This window comes from Symsagittifera roscoffensis, chromosome 3, assembly GCF_963678635.1.
Source record: "Symsagittifera roscoffensis chromosome 3, txSymRosc1.1, whole genome shotgun sequence".
Taxonomy (NCBI): domain Eukaryota; kingdom Metazoa; phylum Xenacoelomorpha; order Acoela; family Convolutidae; genus Symsagittifera; species Symsagittifera roscoffensis.
Genome location: NC_087064.1, coordinates 59,424,922 through 59,443,439, shown reverse-complemented (window position 1 = coordinate 59,443,439; position 18,518 = coordinate 59,424,922). Strand labels below are relative to the sequence as shown.

Here is an 18,518-nt window from a genome sequence, read left to right as displayed (position 1 = left end):
CGCAAGTATTTGATTCCATGAGTAACGTCGGCTAAAAAACGAAATCTTTTCTAGTTCAAACTGAAAAAAAATTAGAAGTTTGGAAAATTTATTAATCTTGTTACCTCACATGCGTATGGGTTCGAGAATCCAAACAGACTCGTTGGAACTTGGTTTGATGAAACTGTTCCAAATGAAAGCACAAAAAGTTCGCCACAGTTTCCATTGGGAGAACTAGAGTTTATACGAGACTAAAATAAATGTGTGGCATCTGCGTTTGGTCACGATCTTCAAGAAGCCTACTGCAATTATCAAAGAGCGAAATGACGACGACTTCGAGACTGTTTCGCCCATGATTCGACTTAGATCGAATAAAGCCTTCGCCCGACCATCTCAATTATTGGTCGAAAAGCCGACACCGTTCGACCGTTTCGGCTGAATCACGAGTCGAACAGCTCTGCCCGGATAGCTATCAAAACAGCAAAGATCAAATAGAATTCAAATACAAAAGCGTCATAATTTTATAGAATTAATCCACTTCATGATGTTCAATCAATGAAAACGATTTTGTCGATCGGTCTACTAGGCAGTCTTGTACAGCGTAGGCTATGATCTGACGAGGAGCCATCTTCATGCTGTTTAGTCTTTCGTTGTTCACCGCATTCCCGTCACTTTCGTCTGCCAACTACAACAAATCGAGGGTTCAGATTGAACGAACCTAGAATTTATGTTCCTACCCTCCCTTGCAATCATGAACATGTTAACTTTATTTAAAAAGATAGCAATAACCTGTCCAAAATTAAAAAAAATTAGGTATATTGGCGCCAAAGTCTTTCTTTGAAAGGTGCAACTCCAATTGCTATCCAAAATGGATTCTTCTGCCGGCAAAAAATTATCAACAAATTTTAAACACTATATTTATTAATTATGAAAAAGACTTTGAAAACAAAATGCAGAAGGAATAAAACTAATTGCCTTTGACTAGAATCATCATCTACATCATATTTTAATAGAAAACCCAATCTGAAAGCTTCAGTACCTTTGAAAATTCGACTTTGTCCGTGACCTTTACATCCTTGGCTAGTCGGATGATAGAGGAATTGAGAACCAGAAACACACTTGTTACCAGAGCTAAACTGTAACCAGGGTTTTTCTTCATTTCATCAATTACTGCCTTTGGAATTTGCCTGAAACGTCGGCATCACCGTTATTTTAGATGTTAGTTATTTTTGATGTTATTTCTGAAACGTTATTTTTGATATTTGGCACTACTTGCGATACAACAAAAAAACGGCAGTCAGCCAAAAAAAAGGACGAAAACAACAGAATTGATATTTAATATGAAAAAACAAACATCTTCCTAAATAATTACATTTGGGTCGGATACAGTTCAATTTGCGGAAAGATGCTGAAAAACACCATTGCCAGTGTTAAATAAGTACTGAAAAACAAAATTTACACAGAGGCGAAGCTGCGCTTTGCAAATAATTGCGAGAACACGACCAAAAAGCAGCTCTATCAAATGAAATTTAAAAAAGTAGAAAAAAGCCTCGAATTAGCAAAAGCTCGGCAACGTGTAGGATTCAAAACTGCGACCTTGCAACTTTGAGTCTCACGCACTAACCACTCAGCCGCGGATGCTTAAATTCCTTAAAAACTAGCCGCTAATAACCAAGCTACATATGCTAATATATTGCCAATTCTATACGGCAAAAGTGGTACTAAATACAAAAAGACACAATTTAGGATGTAATAAATTGGAAAGCATAAAGCCAAATTATGTATAAATTATGCATTTCAAAAAAAAATTTAGTTGAGATACATTGAGTTGGAAAATTCTGACATCGAGCTGTTTATCATTGTACTGCTGTTTGAAACAAATAACTTTTTTCGGTTCATTTGATGAAATAAAAATACATCAGCTGTGTTAACTTTTTACTAATCAAATGTCTTAAGAGTTGCCAGCTTTCAAATTTTAAAATGACGTTGATTTATGTAAAACGCAGCCTTGAAAAACATTATTGCTGCGAGCTAGGTTATAACCCCAGTTTCGTCGAAATAGGTACCTAAATATTCTCCTGTACGGTATAACATAACTTAATTACACTCGTAAAAACTGTTTTTCTTCGTCTTTTACAATCAAAGTACGCAAGACAGTGTCTACTAATAATTCTTCAGATCTACTGGCGGAATCAACACTTTACCTTTTAAATCAGCTTTCTGTAACAGTGTTATTTTTATTAAACAGCTGTAAAACCAAATATTCTTATATTTTAGAAAAAAGGCCGTTTTTTGTTTCTGTTTCGTTGCGTTCATTGTTGATTGACTTTTTACAAGTGCCTGTTGGCTGTGTTTTAATACATTTTGGCATGCAGATTTACTCCTTTGTTTCTCTTTGTGTTTCGTGATCAAAGTACGCGAGACAAAGGATTGAGACTTCATGCCAAAAGGTGAGAAAAAAAACTTTCAAAAATTGTTTAACAGTAACGCCCGACAAAACAATTCATTTGGAAAGATAAAAAAAATCCAAAACAGCCCACAGACAATTTTACCATTTCAAAGTAAAAAAATATATGGGTTTACAGCTCTTGAATAAATTCATGATTGATACTTTTTTGATAAAAAAATCTCTGTTCGAGAAAACTGGATTAAAAGGTAAAGTGTTAACACAGCCGGGAAATACGAAAATTGAATTCTATTTTCGAAAGTAGAATTCCATCATGACTTTACATGTCATTTCCGCTTTCGTAATTGAAAGCTAATTTCGCTTGCCCTTACGCAAATGGACTTGAATTGGACTGAAAATTTACCTAAGGGCACTCATAAAAGCATTTATATGTATGCATGCACTTTCTGTAGTTAAGAGAGCATTGTAAGACTTTTCGAGAAAAAAAACTAAAAAAAAATCACGACCTATATAAAAGTCTGAACCACGTTCATCGACTCTTAAAAACGACTAAAAAATCAAAAACTACCTTTTTGATACTTTGTCATTTCCAATACCAATTTGTAACGGTTTCAGTACTAAATCCGAGAGAAAACAATCCCCATTTTCTGATTTTTCACTTAAACCCTTCATCCCAAATTTTGGAGAGTAGCTTTAAAGGAAATTGAAGTTTCACAAAGCTTTCAAAATGTCAAAAAATGGACATTTTTGAGGCCAAAACTATTTTCTATAAAAACCAGGACGTAAGGGCGTAGCCGCTTATGAAAAAAAGATTTCGAAAAACATCTTAATCTTTAATATGGCAGGGCGTTTTTGAGAAAAAGGTTTCACAAAAACAGTCAAAACGACAAAAAATGGCATTTTCCAAAGGTCGCGGCTAATTGTCTGCAAAAACAGGACTTAGCCGGTAATGCAAAGAAAATTCCCTTAAGATGTTCTTTGGATGTATCTACTCTTGCTGGATGCGTAGAAAATTGAATAGAACGACGATTGAAAAAATACAGGCATGCTCACAAAATACCTGTAGACAGATATTCTGCTACCCTCAATGATTCAAGTAATTTTGTCCAACTAGTGTGAAATCCTAAAAAAGCTTTATTCCGATTTAATCAGAATTGGTAATCTCCAGTGTAAAAATGTACAATGTCCAATTCTTAAGGCTCCAAATATTCAACACAGAGGTTTAGCTGAGCTTCGCTACAAAACACGAAAGCCGCTAAGGTGCAAAAAAATCGGATAAATTCAAAAAACTTAAGCCGTATCCAAAGTTAGTAAGGAGCTGAAAAAAAATAAAATGTAACAAGCACTAACTAAGTTGACACAACGAGGCAACTAAGCAGATATGACATCAATAATCGAAACCATTTAAGCCAAAAACTTCAAATCGAAAAAATTAATAGGCGAAAAAAAAGAAAAAGTCGAAAGTTAATTTACATTTGACAAAAATACAGAAGCAAATCACTCTTTACAAACACATGCACAAAAACGTCAAAATGCAGCTCGAAAAAATTAAAAGCAGAGAGAGATAAGGAAAACAAGGAAGATAGAAATAAGTCTTGAAAATCGATCCTCTGAAATAGGAGTCTCACACCTGTTTGATACATTTTATCATAACAATGAAATCATACATAGGTACAATGTAGTGAGAGATAATGGGAGAGCGAAGAAAAATGATGAATTTAATATGGATATTTTGTAACAAGGCCTCACAACACTCCATGCACAAAGAAGAATTGATTGCTGGCGGAGAAAATGACGAAAGACAAAAATGTAACTTGAAAGCTCATACGACCTGTTTTGAAGCTATAAAAACGCCAGTTTCGAAGGTGGTTCAGTTCAACGTGAAATTAATTTTAAAATGACGTTGATTTATACAAGACGCAAAATTAAAACAAAAAGCCGTTTTTATTGCGAGCAAGGAATAACCCACAAATTTGTCGAAATGGGCGCCTGAAAAATCTCCTGTAGGGCGTTAAAAATTTTATCTACACTGGTAGTTACTTTTTTCCTTGTTGTTATGTGCAAAGTATAAAAGACAGAGTCTACGAATTACTTTTCAGATTTCCAGATGGAAAAAAAACACTACCTTTTGATCCAGCTTCCTCAACTAGAGTTAATTTCATCAAAGAAGTGTCAATAAGCAATTGTTCAAAGAGCTGTACAGTCAAATATTTTTCATTTTGAAATAAACAACTTCATGTTTTAAACAAACACAAGTCAGTTTTTCTTTTCTGTTTCGTTGTGTTCATTATTTATTGACTTTTTTAAACTGTCCGTAGGCAGTGTTTTAATATATTTTGGCATGAAGTTTCTTTTGCTTCTTGTTGTGTTTCATGAGCAAAGTGATCAAGACAAAGAAGTAAAACTTCATGCCAAAAAGAAAAAACTCAAATATGGTTTCACTGCTGCCCCAGACAAAACAATCCTATTGGAAAAACAAAAAATTTCAAAACAGACAACAGAAAGTTGGGAAAACTTAACGAACAAAAGGGCACCTATTTTTTTCCAAAAAAAACTTCAAATTTATAATTTCGAAGAATAAAGCTTCTAGCATTATGGCTTTACAGCTCTTTGAACATTTCATGATTAAAACTTTTTTGAAAAATCTCTGGATCAAAAGGCAAAAAGTTTATTCCATCAGGAAATCTGAAAACTAAATTCCACAATTTTGAAACAAGAATTCGATCATGGATTTTCCATGCCATTTCCTCTTTTTGCAAGGAAGAACGAAACTTGCCTACCTTTTAGCAAATGGACTTGAATTGGAATCAAAAAGTGCACAAATACCTAAGGGCATTAACAAAAGCAATTATATGATTGCATTCACTTTTAGTTATTTTTGAAGCATAGACGTTACCATAGAAACGAAAAAATTACGTTCATCGACTCTTAAAAGCGACTAAAAACTAAAAAAAAAAACGACTAAAAAGTCAAAATGTCATCTCCAATGCCAATTTTTTACGATTTCACTACAAAAATTGAAAGTAAACACTTATGCGCAGAAGAACCCACAGTTTTTTTTCATTTGAACGCTTCATCCCAGATTTTGGAAGGCAGTTTCGAAGAAAAGTGAAGTTTCATAAAAAAAAAGGTCAAAATGTCAAAAAGTGGCCATTTTCAAGGTCAAAACTTTTTTCTATAAAAATTTGTCGTAGCCGCTAATGAATGAAAAAATCGACTGACAATGGAAGAACACAACAAAAATCCAAAAATTGGTCGTTTCGATTGAAATCTTTATCTCAACCATGGCAGGGTATTTTTTGAGAACAAGTTTCACAAAATCGGTCACATTATCAATAAAGTGGCCATTTTTGAGACCAAAACGTTCAATAAAAATTAGATCGTAGACTAACATTGAACGATTTCGACGAAAACACCCACAGTCTCTCCATTTGATTGAAATCTTAATCTCAAGTATGGCAGGGTATTTTTTGAGCAAAAAAAATCACAAAAACGGTGAAAGTTTCACAAAAGGTCATGTCTAATTTCTGCAAAAAAAACGAGGCGAAGTCGCTTATGCACGAAAAGTTTTCAAGAGAAGAGATGTATCTACTCTTGCTTCACTTATGTAGAAAATTGATCTTCTGCTGCTCTCAATGACTCAAAGGAGTTTGTTAAGCTAGTTGTTAATGCTAAAAAATCTTCATTCTAATTCGATAATGCTTGCTAAGCGCCAAATTAAAAAAAGTACAATGTCCGATTACTGAGGCTAGAAATATTGTACAGAGGCGAATCTGAGCTTCGCACCATTTGCGATACAAACACGTAAGACGCTTAGTAGCAAAAAAAATCGACAAATTGAAAATGTCAAAAACACTAGATCTATCAAAATGAAAAAGACTAATTGTTTTTAACAAAAACATGCGACGACAATAGAAAGTAACATAAGCTTCCGGAAGGGCAGATTTTTAAAATTTCGAAAAATGCAGATATTTAAAATGCTACCATGCACAAAGTTTGTCTATTGTGATAGATTTGTTGCTAACAGAGGCTTCCAGAAAATGAGTCTATATGAGTCTTGTGAACAAAATTTTTTAGGGAAAAAGTCTAGTACCCGATTGCAATACCCTAATCTTTTATATACTTACTTATCTAGCAGAGCTTTTCTATTGAGGTCAATTCGATTAATCTGGCCCAGGTCAGCTGACATTTTGTAGTCGTATTTCATGCCCACGCCGACACCTATCTAAAACCAGAAACATATTTACAGAGCGCACCCGTTCAATAACTAGTTCATCCATCAAAGGTTTCCTTTGTTTCTACATCATGATATTTCTTTTTGGGCGATCAACTTAAAAATTTTCTACAGTCTGCATTTTGAGTACCAATATACCAGCGTTTCTCCATCATCGCGAGAAAAAACAACGCTTATACAGAAGAGATTCACACAACCTAGAATTTCTATTGAACCCAAAATCTCAGATTCAAGAGGGTAGTTTTCGAGAAAAGTCAAAAACTTTCAAAAAAACGGTCAAAATATCAAAAAAATTTGCTTTTCCGAATGCCATGACTTTTGATGTCAGAAAAATTTGGGCATAATTGCATAAACAAAGGAGCTTCCCGCAACATGTTCTTGGAATTGAACCCAAAATCTTAGATATGGCAGGTTAGTTTTTGATATGGTAGGAGTTTTTTTGAGTTTAACTCTGATTAGAGAGGAATAGTTTCCGAGAAATCAAAAAAAACACTGGTCAAACACTCCTCCACAGACTTTTTCGAATGCTGTAGACATAGCCGTCAGGTAAAAAAAAGAATCTAGGGGAGTATGCAGACATACAGGAGGTCTTTCAAAAGGTACCCCTTTTTTAAAAATCAAAAGACATTTCTGAGAAAAACTAAAATTTTAGCAAAAACTGAAAACATTTTCCAGTACGAAAAAAAATGAAATTTCAACAAACCGATTGTTAAAACTACAACCAAAGTGATAAGTGCGGAGGGGAAAGTTAAGACTGTGTTTCCCTTGAAACTACCAAAATTAGGTCATTAAGACGATAAAAAGTAGGCCGAAATAATTTGGGCCGGGGAATTTTTTTAGTGAAACAAAAAAAAACAGAAGAAATACGAAGCCAAGGAAAGTAAAACTACAAATTGTAGGAGTAAATCAAACACTAAAAGCAACATTGAAGAAAAATGCGCGCAGCAAAAAAAACGATTCCAAGAAGTGACAACTAAGCCGACAACAGATAAGCAGACAAATAATTGGCAGAAAATTGTATTTGAAACAGATTATTTTCCTTATGAGAAAAAAACAGGTCCTGGTCTGATTCGAACCCAGAGTCTTTGCCAACCCAGACATATTCGTTATCTCCAGGCTAAGTTGACCGGAAACGCATAGAAATTTGAAATCATCATGAACCAAGATATAAGAGATTCTGTTAAACAAGTTGTTAACCCGAAAATGTCTATATTCTGGTTTGATAACGCTTGCTTATCGGAAGCTTAAATACTTTTCCCCAGAATTGAAGCGTGAATACTTTCCCGGGAAATGCAGCGCTATGTTTTCGAAACAACTGTTTCCAGCTATCGTTTGCAGCAAATTAGCTCGATCATTCGGAAAAGAACATAGAAGCAATCAAACAAGCACATAAGCATTACATCTTTCAACGGTTGAAGACATATTCTTACCTGTTTCAGAGCTGATATGTTGAACTTGTTATCCTCAGACAGGTCTGTTTCCTTGTTGAAGTCTTCCAGAAGAAGCAGCTCTTTTGATGCAATATTGGGATCTAGCTTTGCTACTATTGGAAGCATTACATCGTGCCTGTTAACGCAAACAAATATTTTTGTAGTGAAATTTTTTTAAATGAAAGTCGACAACCAAAATTCCAGAGGCAAACCTGTACTTCGCACGCAGGAGCAAAAACGCAGCAGATGTTTGAAAAGTAAGTAGCCAATACAGGGAAAAACGCTTTCTGCTTTCAGACGCCGAAACGTAAAACCCAAAGCCGAAAGGTGAAACAAAATACTAGACTAAACAAGGTACGCGATAAAAACAAAGGGCTTTTCACGGACTTCCAATTGACAATGAATACCGTTACATTGATTATGTCTATTCAGGCAAGTATTTTTTGGCAAGCACTGTTTTTATTGAGGAGTCAAATTTGACGGGATCATCATGAATTCTTTGAATTTTCTAATTACATTAAATTTATTTTCTCATCAGATGTTCGAAATTTATTTAAAATGTCCAAAAAAAATAATGACTTTTTCTAAGATTTAAGATTTTTCGGTCAGCTTCAGGAAAATCTTATGAGCAATTTATCGGAGAAAACCGGCTCAATATGTATTTTGCATTACCGCTGTGAGTTGATAGGACTCCATATGCTTTTGAACCTAAGTAGAAATGACTTTCGCACCGTCTTTACTTTAGTTTTTGGAGAACGTAATGTATCTTCGCCTGTAAATTTGACTTGAAACGGGATCCCTTATTGTCAAACTGACAAAACAAAAACTTTAAGTTGAGCGTGAACAATTTGGTAAAAGAACACGATCATTAAAAGCAAAAACTCACTTAGTTATGAGAAAATGTATGAAGAAAATCTTTCTTACGCTTCCTTCTGCCAAAAATATGATGGCTTTTTCCTCAAGGCAAACGTCCCTACTTGCACTTTTGAGGCTTCGTGAACCGACCCTGCTGCCAACACAGTTTCTGCCAGTCTTAATCCAGCAAGAACACTGTTACTAGCGCATACAGTTTTCACGAAATCATTGCACACTGTTCGAAACATTATTTTTACAACCGTTATTTTTATGAAGAGATAGTAGCAAAAAAATCAATCAAGATCAGCCTATTTGTACATTTATTCACAATCTTAAGCAATCTTCATAAAAAGGCTAGCATCGTTTTTTACATGTTGGCAGTGCATTTTACCTGAAAAAAGAACACAACTTGATTGCTAAACATGAATGATCTTTTCGCCCTCGTGGGAGAATGAAATATCGAAAAGCGGATATGCGAGCGGAAATTCCTCGGCGTGACAGTTCCCCACTCCTCGCAATCTAACATCTGAGTTTCTTGCAAAACTAGTAGAAATTTTGTATAACTTTAAGACTTAGCTGCAGTTTTGTGCTTTATAACAGATATCGAGGATAAAGTTTAGCAACAAAAGATGAACGCGGCTGAACCTAAAGACTTTGAAGAGGAGCTCCAGCACTTAATGGTCAGTGAAAATTGAAAATTTTTAACCTACTAAAAACATTCTTTCATTTTTTTTCTCTGATTATCGTTAATTGAGCATGCTTTTCTTCCACTGAGCGTGAAGAGCAATTTTATTTAGAAATTTTTAATCAAAATTTAAACAGAAACAAGGATAGCCTTTTTTCCAGGATTTTTTTTCAAATTAGTGTAGTTTTTTCTGCGTGGTGTCAAAAAAGGATCTGACGTAAAACTATAATGTAGGCTTACTCGACAGTCAAAAGAATAGGCAAGCTGCACAAAAACTTTTCTAGAAAAATGACTAGAAAAACGAAAAATCAAAAAATAAATTCAAAAAAAATTGCAAAGTTTTTGGTTCCTAAAATGGCGCTAAATAAACTCCAAAAACTAACTTTACTTGCTTAAAGAAAGTTTTCAGGGCCTAAATTAAGCATAAATAAGCTGCAGTAAGCCTTCTCGCTCGCTTTATTAGCTCGGAATTGAAATAAAAAAATTTAAAACAGTTTTCTCGAAACTTGAAAGATTTTGAAACTTTTTTTATGTCTTCAGTTTGCTATACCACTTGGCCCATTCCGATGATTATTCGTGTTACCTCATTTTGAAAGGAAAAAAGAAAACAATAACTAAAACACACCCATATACAAAATTCATTCCCATTTTTTAAATGTTCGGAACAAAAAAACTGATAATTCAACCCCTTGTCGATTGCTTCCAGTTTCTGTGAACAATTTAATGAAGATAACAGATGCACAGGTTTATCCTAATTTCTTAGTCAAAAAGCGGTAGCTTAAATCAACAATGGGTTAGATACTGCCCTCTTTACCCTTTACAACTCCTGCCCTCTTTAAGCGCAACGCTATTTTCTTCTGCCCGTTTTTGATTAACCAACCGTAAACTTCACATGGTTCCAAATGTGTGTGTATGTTTGTGTATTATCAGCGCGCAAACAAAAAGCATCCCATTTCTAACACCTTCCAAAAAATTTGTTATAAGCAGCATTTAATCAGATACATTATTAGCTGAGATGCTGCAAAATTTGTCAAAAATAAGTCTTAAGTTGGACGTCGAAAATCAATTTCAGCAAAAAAAAATCATTGATCGAAAGCTTTTGAATGTATAGGTTCGCTTCTGTCTTGATAAATCTCTCCAATTCAACATGCGAGTAAATTAATTGATAGGAAATATGCCAAAACACAGGCGTTACTTAGCCGACTATTTTGTGTCAATAATCTATTTTTATCTGTGGTAACTATTCAATTGGCTTCATGAGTCTTCCTGAAGGTCAAATTGAATCTAAGGCCTCTATCGTGATACTCTCTCGGCACTCTGTGAACCCAGTCTCTTTGAGTCTCTCCCATCATGATCAGTAAAGATCCACTAGGCAACGGAATCTTTGTGGTTTTTGAACTGTCACCATTACTGTTGGCTGGATTGGCTTCTGATTTGGGTTTCATTTCGAACACTCTCGTTTCTCCGACTGACAATGATGCAATGACTGGTTGTCTTCCGAGACATTTCTCGTCATCTGAATGCCACCCTTTAAGCACAAAATAGCAAGAAAAATGAGCGCAGATAAGGATACAACAAGCGCGATTCTCATGCGCGAAGGACCTAAAAACAAAATTAGCCGGAAGTCAATTTTTAAAAAAAATCAACTGCCATTCAATTAAAACGAATTCAATGAAGCAATATTGTGCATCTTTCATAACGAAACCCTAGAAATATAAATTTTGTTTCCATTCGGCGGTGGTCAGTGACAATTAGAAAATTTTGCATATTTCTGCCGTTTTTATATTCGGCCAATATTAATATTAAGTCCCTGGAAATGTTTATTTTCTTCTAAATTTTAGATTGCTGAAATCTGATTGGCTGATTTGTATTTTCGCGCATTCGGTCCTTCGCATATGAGGGATTCCACCGATACAACTTTCAAGAATGGGGCAGGATGTAGACTTTTTTCTTTTGAACGGGCGAGACAACTTTTTTAAGAATATGATTTTGTCTATCACTGAGCGTGAAGAGCAATTTTATTTAGAAATTTTTAATCAAAATTTAAACAGAAACAAGGATAGCCTTTTTTCCAGGATTTTTTTTTCAAATTAGTGTAGTTTTTTCTGCGTGGTGTCAAAAAAGGATCTGACGTAAAACTATAATGTAGGCTTACTCGACAGTCAAAAGAATAGGCAAGCTGCACAAAAACTTTTCTAGAAAAATGACTAGAAAAACGAAAAATCAAAAAATAAATTCAAAAAAAATTGCAAAGTTTTTGGTTCCTAAAATGGCGCTAAAGAAACTCCAAAAACTAACTTTACTTGCTTAAAGAAAGTTTTCAGGGCCTAAATTAAGCATAAATAAGCTGCAGTAAGCCTTCTCGCTCGCTTTATTAGCTCGGAATTGAAATAAAAAAATTTAAAACAGTTTTCTCGAAACTTGAAAGATTTTGAAACTTTTTTTATGTCTTCAGTTTGCTATACCACTTGGCCCATTCCGATGATTATTCGTGTTACCTCATTTTGAAAGGAAAAAAGAAAACAATAACTAAAACACACCCATATACAAAATTCATTCCCATTTTTTAAATGTTCGGAACAAAAAAACTGATAATTCAACCCCTTGTCGATTGCTTCCAGTTTCTGTGAACAATTTAATGAAGATAACAGATGCACAGGTTTATCCTAATTTCTTAGTCAAAAAGCGGTAGCTTAAATCAACAATGGGTTAGATACTGCCCTCTTTACCCTTTACAACTCCTGCCCTCTTTAAGCGCAACGCTATTTTCTTCTGCCCGTTTTTGATTAACCAACCGTAAACTTCACATGGTTCCAAATGTGTGTGTATGTTTGTGTATTATCAGCGCGCAAACAAAAAGCATCCCATTTCTAACACCTTCCAAAAAATTTGTTATAAGCAGCATTTAATCAGATACATTATTAGCTGAGATGCTGCAAAATTTGTCAAAAATAAGTCTTAAGTTGGACGTCGAAAATCAATTTCAGCAAAAAAAAATCATTGATCGAAAGCTTTTGAATGTATAGGTTCGCTTCTGTCTTGATAAATCTCTCCAATTCAACATGCGAGTAAATTAATTGATAGGAAATATGCCAAAACACAGGCGTTACTTAGCCGACTATTTTGTGTCAATAATCTATTTTTATCTGTGGTAACTATTCAATTGGCTTCATGAGTCTTCCTGAAGGTCAAATTGAATCTAAGGCCTCTATCGTGATACTCTCTCGGCACTCTGTGAACCCAGTCTCTTTGAGTCTCTCCCATCATGATCAGTAAAGATCCACTAGGCAACGGAATCTTTGTGGTTTTTGAACTGTCACCATTACTGTTGGCTGGATTGGCTTCTGATTTGGGTTTCATTTCGAACACTCTCGTTTCTCCGACTGACAATGATGCAATGACTGGTTGTCTTCCGAGACATTTCTCGTCATCTGAATGCCACCCTTTAAGCACAAAATAGCAAGAAAAATGAGCGCAGATAAGGATACAACAAGCGCGATTCTCATGCGCGAAGGACCTAAAAACAAAATTAGCCGGAAGTCAATTTTTAAAAAAAATCAACTGCCATTCAATTAAAACGAATTCAATGAAGCAATATTGTGCATCTTTCATAACGAAACCCTAGAAATATAAATTTTGTTTCCATTCGGCGGTGGTCAGTGACAATTAGAAAACTTTGCATATTTCTGCCGTTTTTATATTCGGCCAATATTAATATTAAGTCCCTGGAAATGTTTATTTTCTTCTAAATTTTAGATTGCTGAAATCTGATTGGCTGATTTGTATTTTCGCGCATTCGGTCCTTCGCATATGAGGGATTCCACCGATACAACTTTCAAGAATGGGGCAGGATGTAGACTTTTTTCTTTTGAACGGGCGAGACAACTTTTTTAAGAATATGATTTTGTCTATCTTTATTAGGCCGCTCAAACTTGCTTCCGAGCTTGCTCTTATCAGTATTGGTATCTCAATTTCGCTAGCCGAACTGCGCCGACGGCTATTTGTGTTTCATCAAAATGAGAACTTGGCGAAGAATTAGTAAGATCAAAAAGTCTTACAAAATGTTAAGAAGTGAATCCATTTCAGTTTTAGGTAGAAGATTTTCTAAGGGATGGTGCAATTCCCTTCCAATAAATTACCTATTGCTTGGTGTCCCGTAGCGTATTTGTTCACAAGTAGAGAATTGCACTCGAAATTCAGCTCCAACTTCTCCTTCAGATATCTTCGAATCTTGTCTTTTACTTCTATCAACATTGGCGGCCATGTTTCATTTGGAGTGTGAGTAGATGATGAATACATATAAGTCACTTCGCCGAACCACGCTATCTCTCGTAACAGCTTCCCTTCTTTCTCGTATTTCTCAAACTTCAATCAACCTTGATTTCATTTCGCTCACAGAAGCCACAAAAACTTAATTATTTTCGAGTGTTTTCCAACCATAATATTTCATCAGTATGTTGAATAATCAATAGAGCTAAGGTTAAATTCAAAATTATCTTATTCAATTTTTTAAGCTGTCCTTTAATAAATGATTGATTCTTTATAATCGCAAGCGTATAAAAATTTCGAGTTGCTTAAGCATTCTCAGTACTCACTCTTCTGACAAGAGTGAATTGAACATGAAGCGCCATTGTAAAGATCGCAAATCAACCCTCGCATGTCTAGCTATTCTTTTCGACTGAGTTAACGACATGATTATTTTCTATCGTAATATTAGATAAGAAAACAATCCCACATCTCTTCGGAAAAAAATCTTCCGGCGCAGGGGCAAAGAAATCTTTTCCAAACCTTCGCAAACAGCTTAGACCAAAAACACACAGACAATTGTCACACAGAGGCGAAGCTTTGCTTCGCAGGCACTAGCGGGAATACAACAAAAAGCAGCTCTATAGTGCAATAAGAAAAATTAGAAATAAGCCTCGAATTAGTAAAAAAAAAATGGGCTATGTCTGATATTCACACTCGCGCCCTTGAGATTAAGAGTCTTACACACTAACCACTCAGCCACGGACGCTTAATAGGCAGCAAACACTAGCTACAAATAAAACAGAGAACATATGCTATGCAACTTCCAATGCTACAACGAAAATTGCATATAAGTGAACACTTTTAATGAAGACTTATATTTGCGAGTTAAGTTAGAAATAAGAGGGTTCGAAATAATGCACTAAGCTGATCGCTAGAGTGAACACCGAAATTTAATTACATAATACAAAACTTATCGGAAAACTAGCAATAGGGAACGATCATGATTTAAGCTTAAAATTTATTAAGGCTAGAAATATAAATTTTCTGCAAAACCTTTTCTTTTTAAATCCTAAAAGCAACAAATTACGACTGGATAATTCAATAACAAGCATCAAAAACACGTAAGATGATTCGCAAAAGGTTCCAAGTTTTGGAAAGCAACCACTTCAAGCGAAGAAATAAAATGATGACTTTCAAGACGCACGAAGCTATTCACAGAAAAAATCATTAAAGCCATTCCTGCTAGAAAAATTAGAGATTGATTCGGGTGATCTAAAAAGAATCGCAAACAGTTCAATTTTTTTCAAGCATTTAAATCTTTAATTTTCGCTAGTCGCTAGTGTTAAGTTTTTTCCCGCAACAAAGTCATGCCAAGATTTCGAGCAGTTTTTGACGGTTAAAACTAGTTTGCAAAACGACATACCTCGTAGCTAAAATTATAAGAGTATTGGTATTTCGGGGGGTTAATTTTGCAAGAGAACCCTGACAGCACTTAAATAAAGGGTTGCGACTTTCAAGTTTGGCAAATAAACTCTAAAACGAAAAACGCCCGTTACATTCATGATGTATAGTTGAATGAATCCAACCTTTAACTACACTACTTTGCACTGCCCTCCTCCTCACGTCCCACGCCTGCATTATGCATATATCCTTACGTTTGGGATTTGGATCTTTCGATTGGATTCGCATTCGGAAAGTGGAAAATAGAAAAACTTGCTTAAGCATTGCAATGTAGGGAATTCTTTGAACGTTCAAAAATTCTTTCGTTACGTAATACTCAGACTCATTGAACACAGAGGCGAAACTTCGCTTCGCAAAAAATTGCGAGAAATCGAAAAAAGCAGCTCTATAAAGTGCAATAATATAAATTAGAAATAAGCCTCAAATTAGCAAAAATTCGCCTACCTCTGAGATTCGAACCTGCGACCTAGTGATTAAGAGTCTCACGCACTATCCACTCAGCCACTGAAGCTTCATTGGCTCCAAACATTAGCCGCAATAAATAAATCAGAGAACAGCAGCTATGCAATTTCCAATGCTACATTGAAAATTTCAAGTGAGTGATCACTTTTAACTAGCGTGTACCGCACCTCCGGTGCTTCGAATTTTTAATAAAAACCCTAAATATCGGAAAAAAGCAGCATCTTTTGAGTGTGCTCTGACAGCACCGAATTACAGGGTTGATATATTCAATTTTCGAAAAAAAAATTATTCAAGTTTTTTCAATTCAAATTTTTAAAAACCATTAAGTTTTTGATATCCAAGATCTTTGGAAAATTAAGAAACATCACTTCTCGAACATCACATCTAAAACCAATTGTGCAGTCACATTGGGACGCAAGACTTGCAACAGCTGAGAGAGCTCTTACATTACCCAACTCCAGCATTGGGAATTTCAAATTTTGAGAAACTTTAAGTTAAGTTTTCTAAAAACTTTTTTGAAAAAACCAGAAAAAAATGTCATATCTCGAAAACAACCAAAAAATTTGGGCAGCCACAACTGGAGGCAAGATCTCTCGCAATCCCTGAGAGTACTCTGACAGCGCCCAACTGGAGGGGGCTAGGAACTTCAAAATTTGAAGAAAAAAAATAAATTGAAGAAAATAAATATATTAAAAAAAAAAAAAGAGTTTTCTGAAATATTTTTTTTTCGAAAAAAATAGCAAAAAACGTCATATCTGGAAAACTACAAAAACTTGAGCAGTCGCAGTTGGACTCATGATTATCACTCCCTGAGGCCACTCTGACAGCCCCAAACTAAACGGTTGGGAAATTCAAATTTAGAAGAAATATAATTAAATTTAAGTTTTCTGAAATTTTTTTGAAAAAAAAAATCACAAAAAACGTCATATCTCAAAAACTACAAGGATTTGAGCAGTCAGATTTGGAGAAAAAAATCACAACTCCTGGGAGTAATCTGAAAGAGCCTCTATATAGAGGTGGGAACTTCGAATTTTGTGAAATTATTTATATCTAAGTTCTTTTAAAAATCTTGAAAAATCCTAAAAAACATCATATCTCGAAAACTACAAGAAACTGAGCAGTCAAATTCAAGGGCAAGATTCGCAACTCCTGAGAGTACCATCACCGTTTCCAACTATAGGATTGAGATCTTCAAAATTTTGAAAATTCTGAGTTTTTTGAAAATTTTTCAAAAAATCATAAAAAAAACGTCATTTCTCGAAAACTACAAGGATTTGAGAAGTAAGATTTGGAGGCAAGATTCGCAACCCCTAAGATTAACCTAAATTCCTCCAAATATAGGGTTGCGAATTTCAAATTTTCAGAAGCTTTTAAAAAATTAAATTATCTAGAAATTTTTGAAATATCTCGAAAATTGCCGTATCTCGTAACCTAAAAGGATTTGCTTATTCATATTTGGAGGCCAAAATTGCAACATGCGAAGAAACCCTGACAGCATTTCACTAGTGGGTTGCTACTTTCAAACTTGATGAAGTTTTCAAACTGGAAAATCGAAAAAAAATCTAAAACATTGCAAAATACGATATAGCTTAAACGTGAAAAAATTCTTTCGTTAAACATGCAAAAATAATACGTTGAAAAAGCTTAAACATGGCGAGATAGTGAAGCCTGCATTTAAATATATAATAGATGATTACTTATATTTAAGAGTTAGCTTAGAAAAAAGAAGCATCGTAATAACACACTTAGCTGATCGCAAGTGTAAATATTGTATAGATATATTTAGATAGAAACAGATAGATGGTACACTCATTTCTTTGCCATGAGTGAAATGAAACCAAACTCAATTAAGGTGTCCAAATTATCGAATAGAGAACAAATTATCGAATTATCGGAAAAAAAGCAGCATCTTTTGAGTGTGCTCTGACAGCACCGAATTACAGGGTTGATATATTCAATTTTCGAAAAAAAAATTATTAAAGTTTTTTCAATTCAAATTTTTAAAAACCATTAAGTTTTTGATATCCAAGATCTTTGGAAAATTAAGAAACATCACTTCTCGGAATCTAAAACCAATTGTGCAGTCGCATTGGGACGCAAGACTTGCAACAGCTGAGAGAGCTCTTACATTACCCAACTCCAGCATTGGGAATTTCAAATTTTGAGAAACTTTAAGTTAAGTTTTCTAAAAACTTTTTTAAAAAAACCAGAAAAAAATGTCATATCTCGAAAACAACCAAAAAATTTGAGCAGCCACAACTGGAGATAAGATCTCTCGCAATCCCTGAGAGTACTCTGACAGCGCCCAACTGGAGGGGGCTAGGAACTTCAAAATTTGAAGAAAAAAAAATAAATTGAAGAAAATAAATATATTAAAAAAAAATAAGAGTTTTCTGAAATATTTTTTTTTCGAAAAAATAGCAAAAAACGTCATATCTGGAAAACTACAAAAACTTGAGCAGTCGCAGTTGGAGGCATGATTATCACTCCCTGAGGCCACTCTGACAGCCCCAAACTAAACGGTTGGGAAATTCAAATTTAGAAGAAATATAATTAAATTTAAGTTTTCTGAAATTTTTTTGAAAAAAAAAATCACAAAAAACGTCATATCTCAAAAACTACAAGGATTTGAGCAGTCAGATTTGGAGAAAAAAATCACAACTCCTGGGAGTAATCTGAAAGAGCCTCTATATAGAGGTGGGAACTTCGAATTTTGTGAAATTATTTATATCTAAGTTCTTTTAAAAATCTTGAAAA

General features: G+C 34.6%; 1 protein-coding gene across 1 annotated transcript; it reads right to left on the bottom strand.

Moving 5' to 3' along the window:
- Positions 1-457: 457 nt before the first annotated feature.
- On the bottom strand, positions 458-9,292 carry LOC134841191 (uncharacterized). The gene is made up of 5 exons (XM_063857019.1): positions 8,975-9,292; positions 8,051-8,186; positions 6,514-6,611; positions 1,019-1,166; positions 458-664 (listed from the first exon to the last, which is right to left on the bottom strand). Exons 1-5 carry the CDS (start codon positions 9,151-9,153, stop codon positions 509-511), a joined length of 717 nt encoding a protein of 238 aa, XP_063713089.1. The 5' UTR covers positions 9,154-9,292; the 3' UTR covers positions 458-508.
- Between the last annotated feature and the right edge of the window lie 9,226 nt (positions 9,293-18,518).

What these genes read in the sequence shown, in the direction of transcription:
- LOC134841191 (XM_063857019.1), bottom strand. Translation starts at nt 9,153, where the DNA reads ATGTTTCGAACAGTGTGCAATGATTTCGTGAAAACTGTATGCGCTAGT. An exon ending in AGAAAAGCTCTGCTAGATAA is followed by an intron (nt 1,167 to 6,513) that starts GTAAGTATATAA and finishes CCGACGTTTCAG; the next exon opens with GCAAATTCCAAAGGCAGTAA. An exon ending in ACAAAGTCGAATTTTCAAAG is followed by an intron (nt 665 to 1,018) that starts GTACTGAAGCTT and finishes GATTTGTTGTAG; the next exon opens with TTGGCAGACGAAAGTGACGG.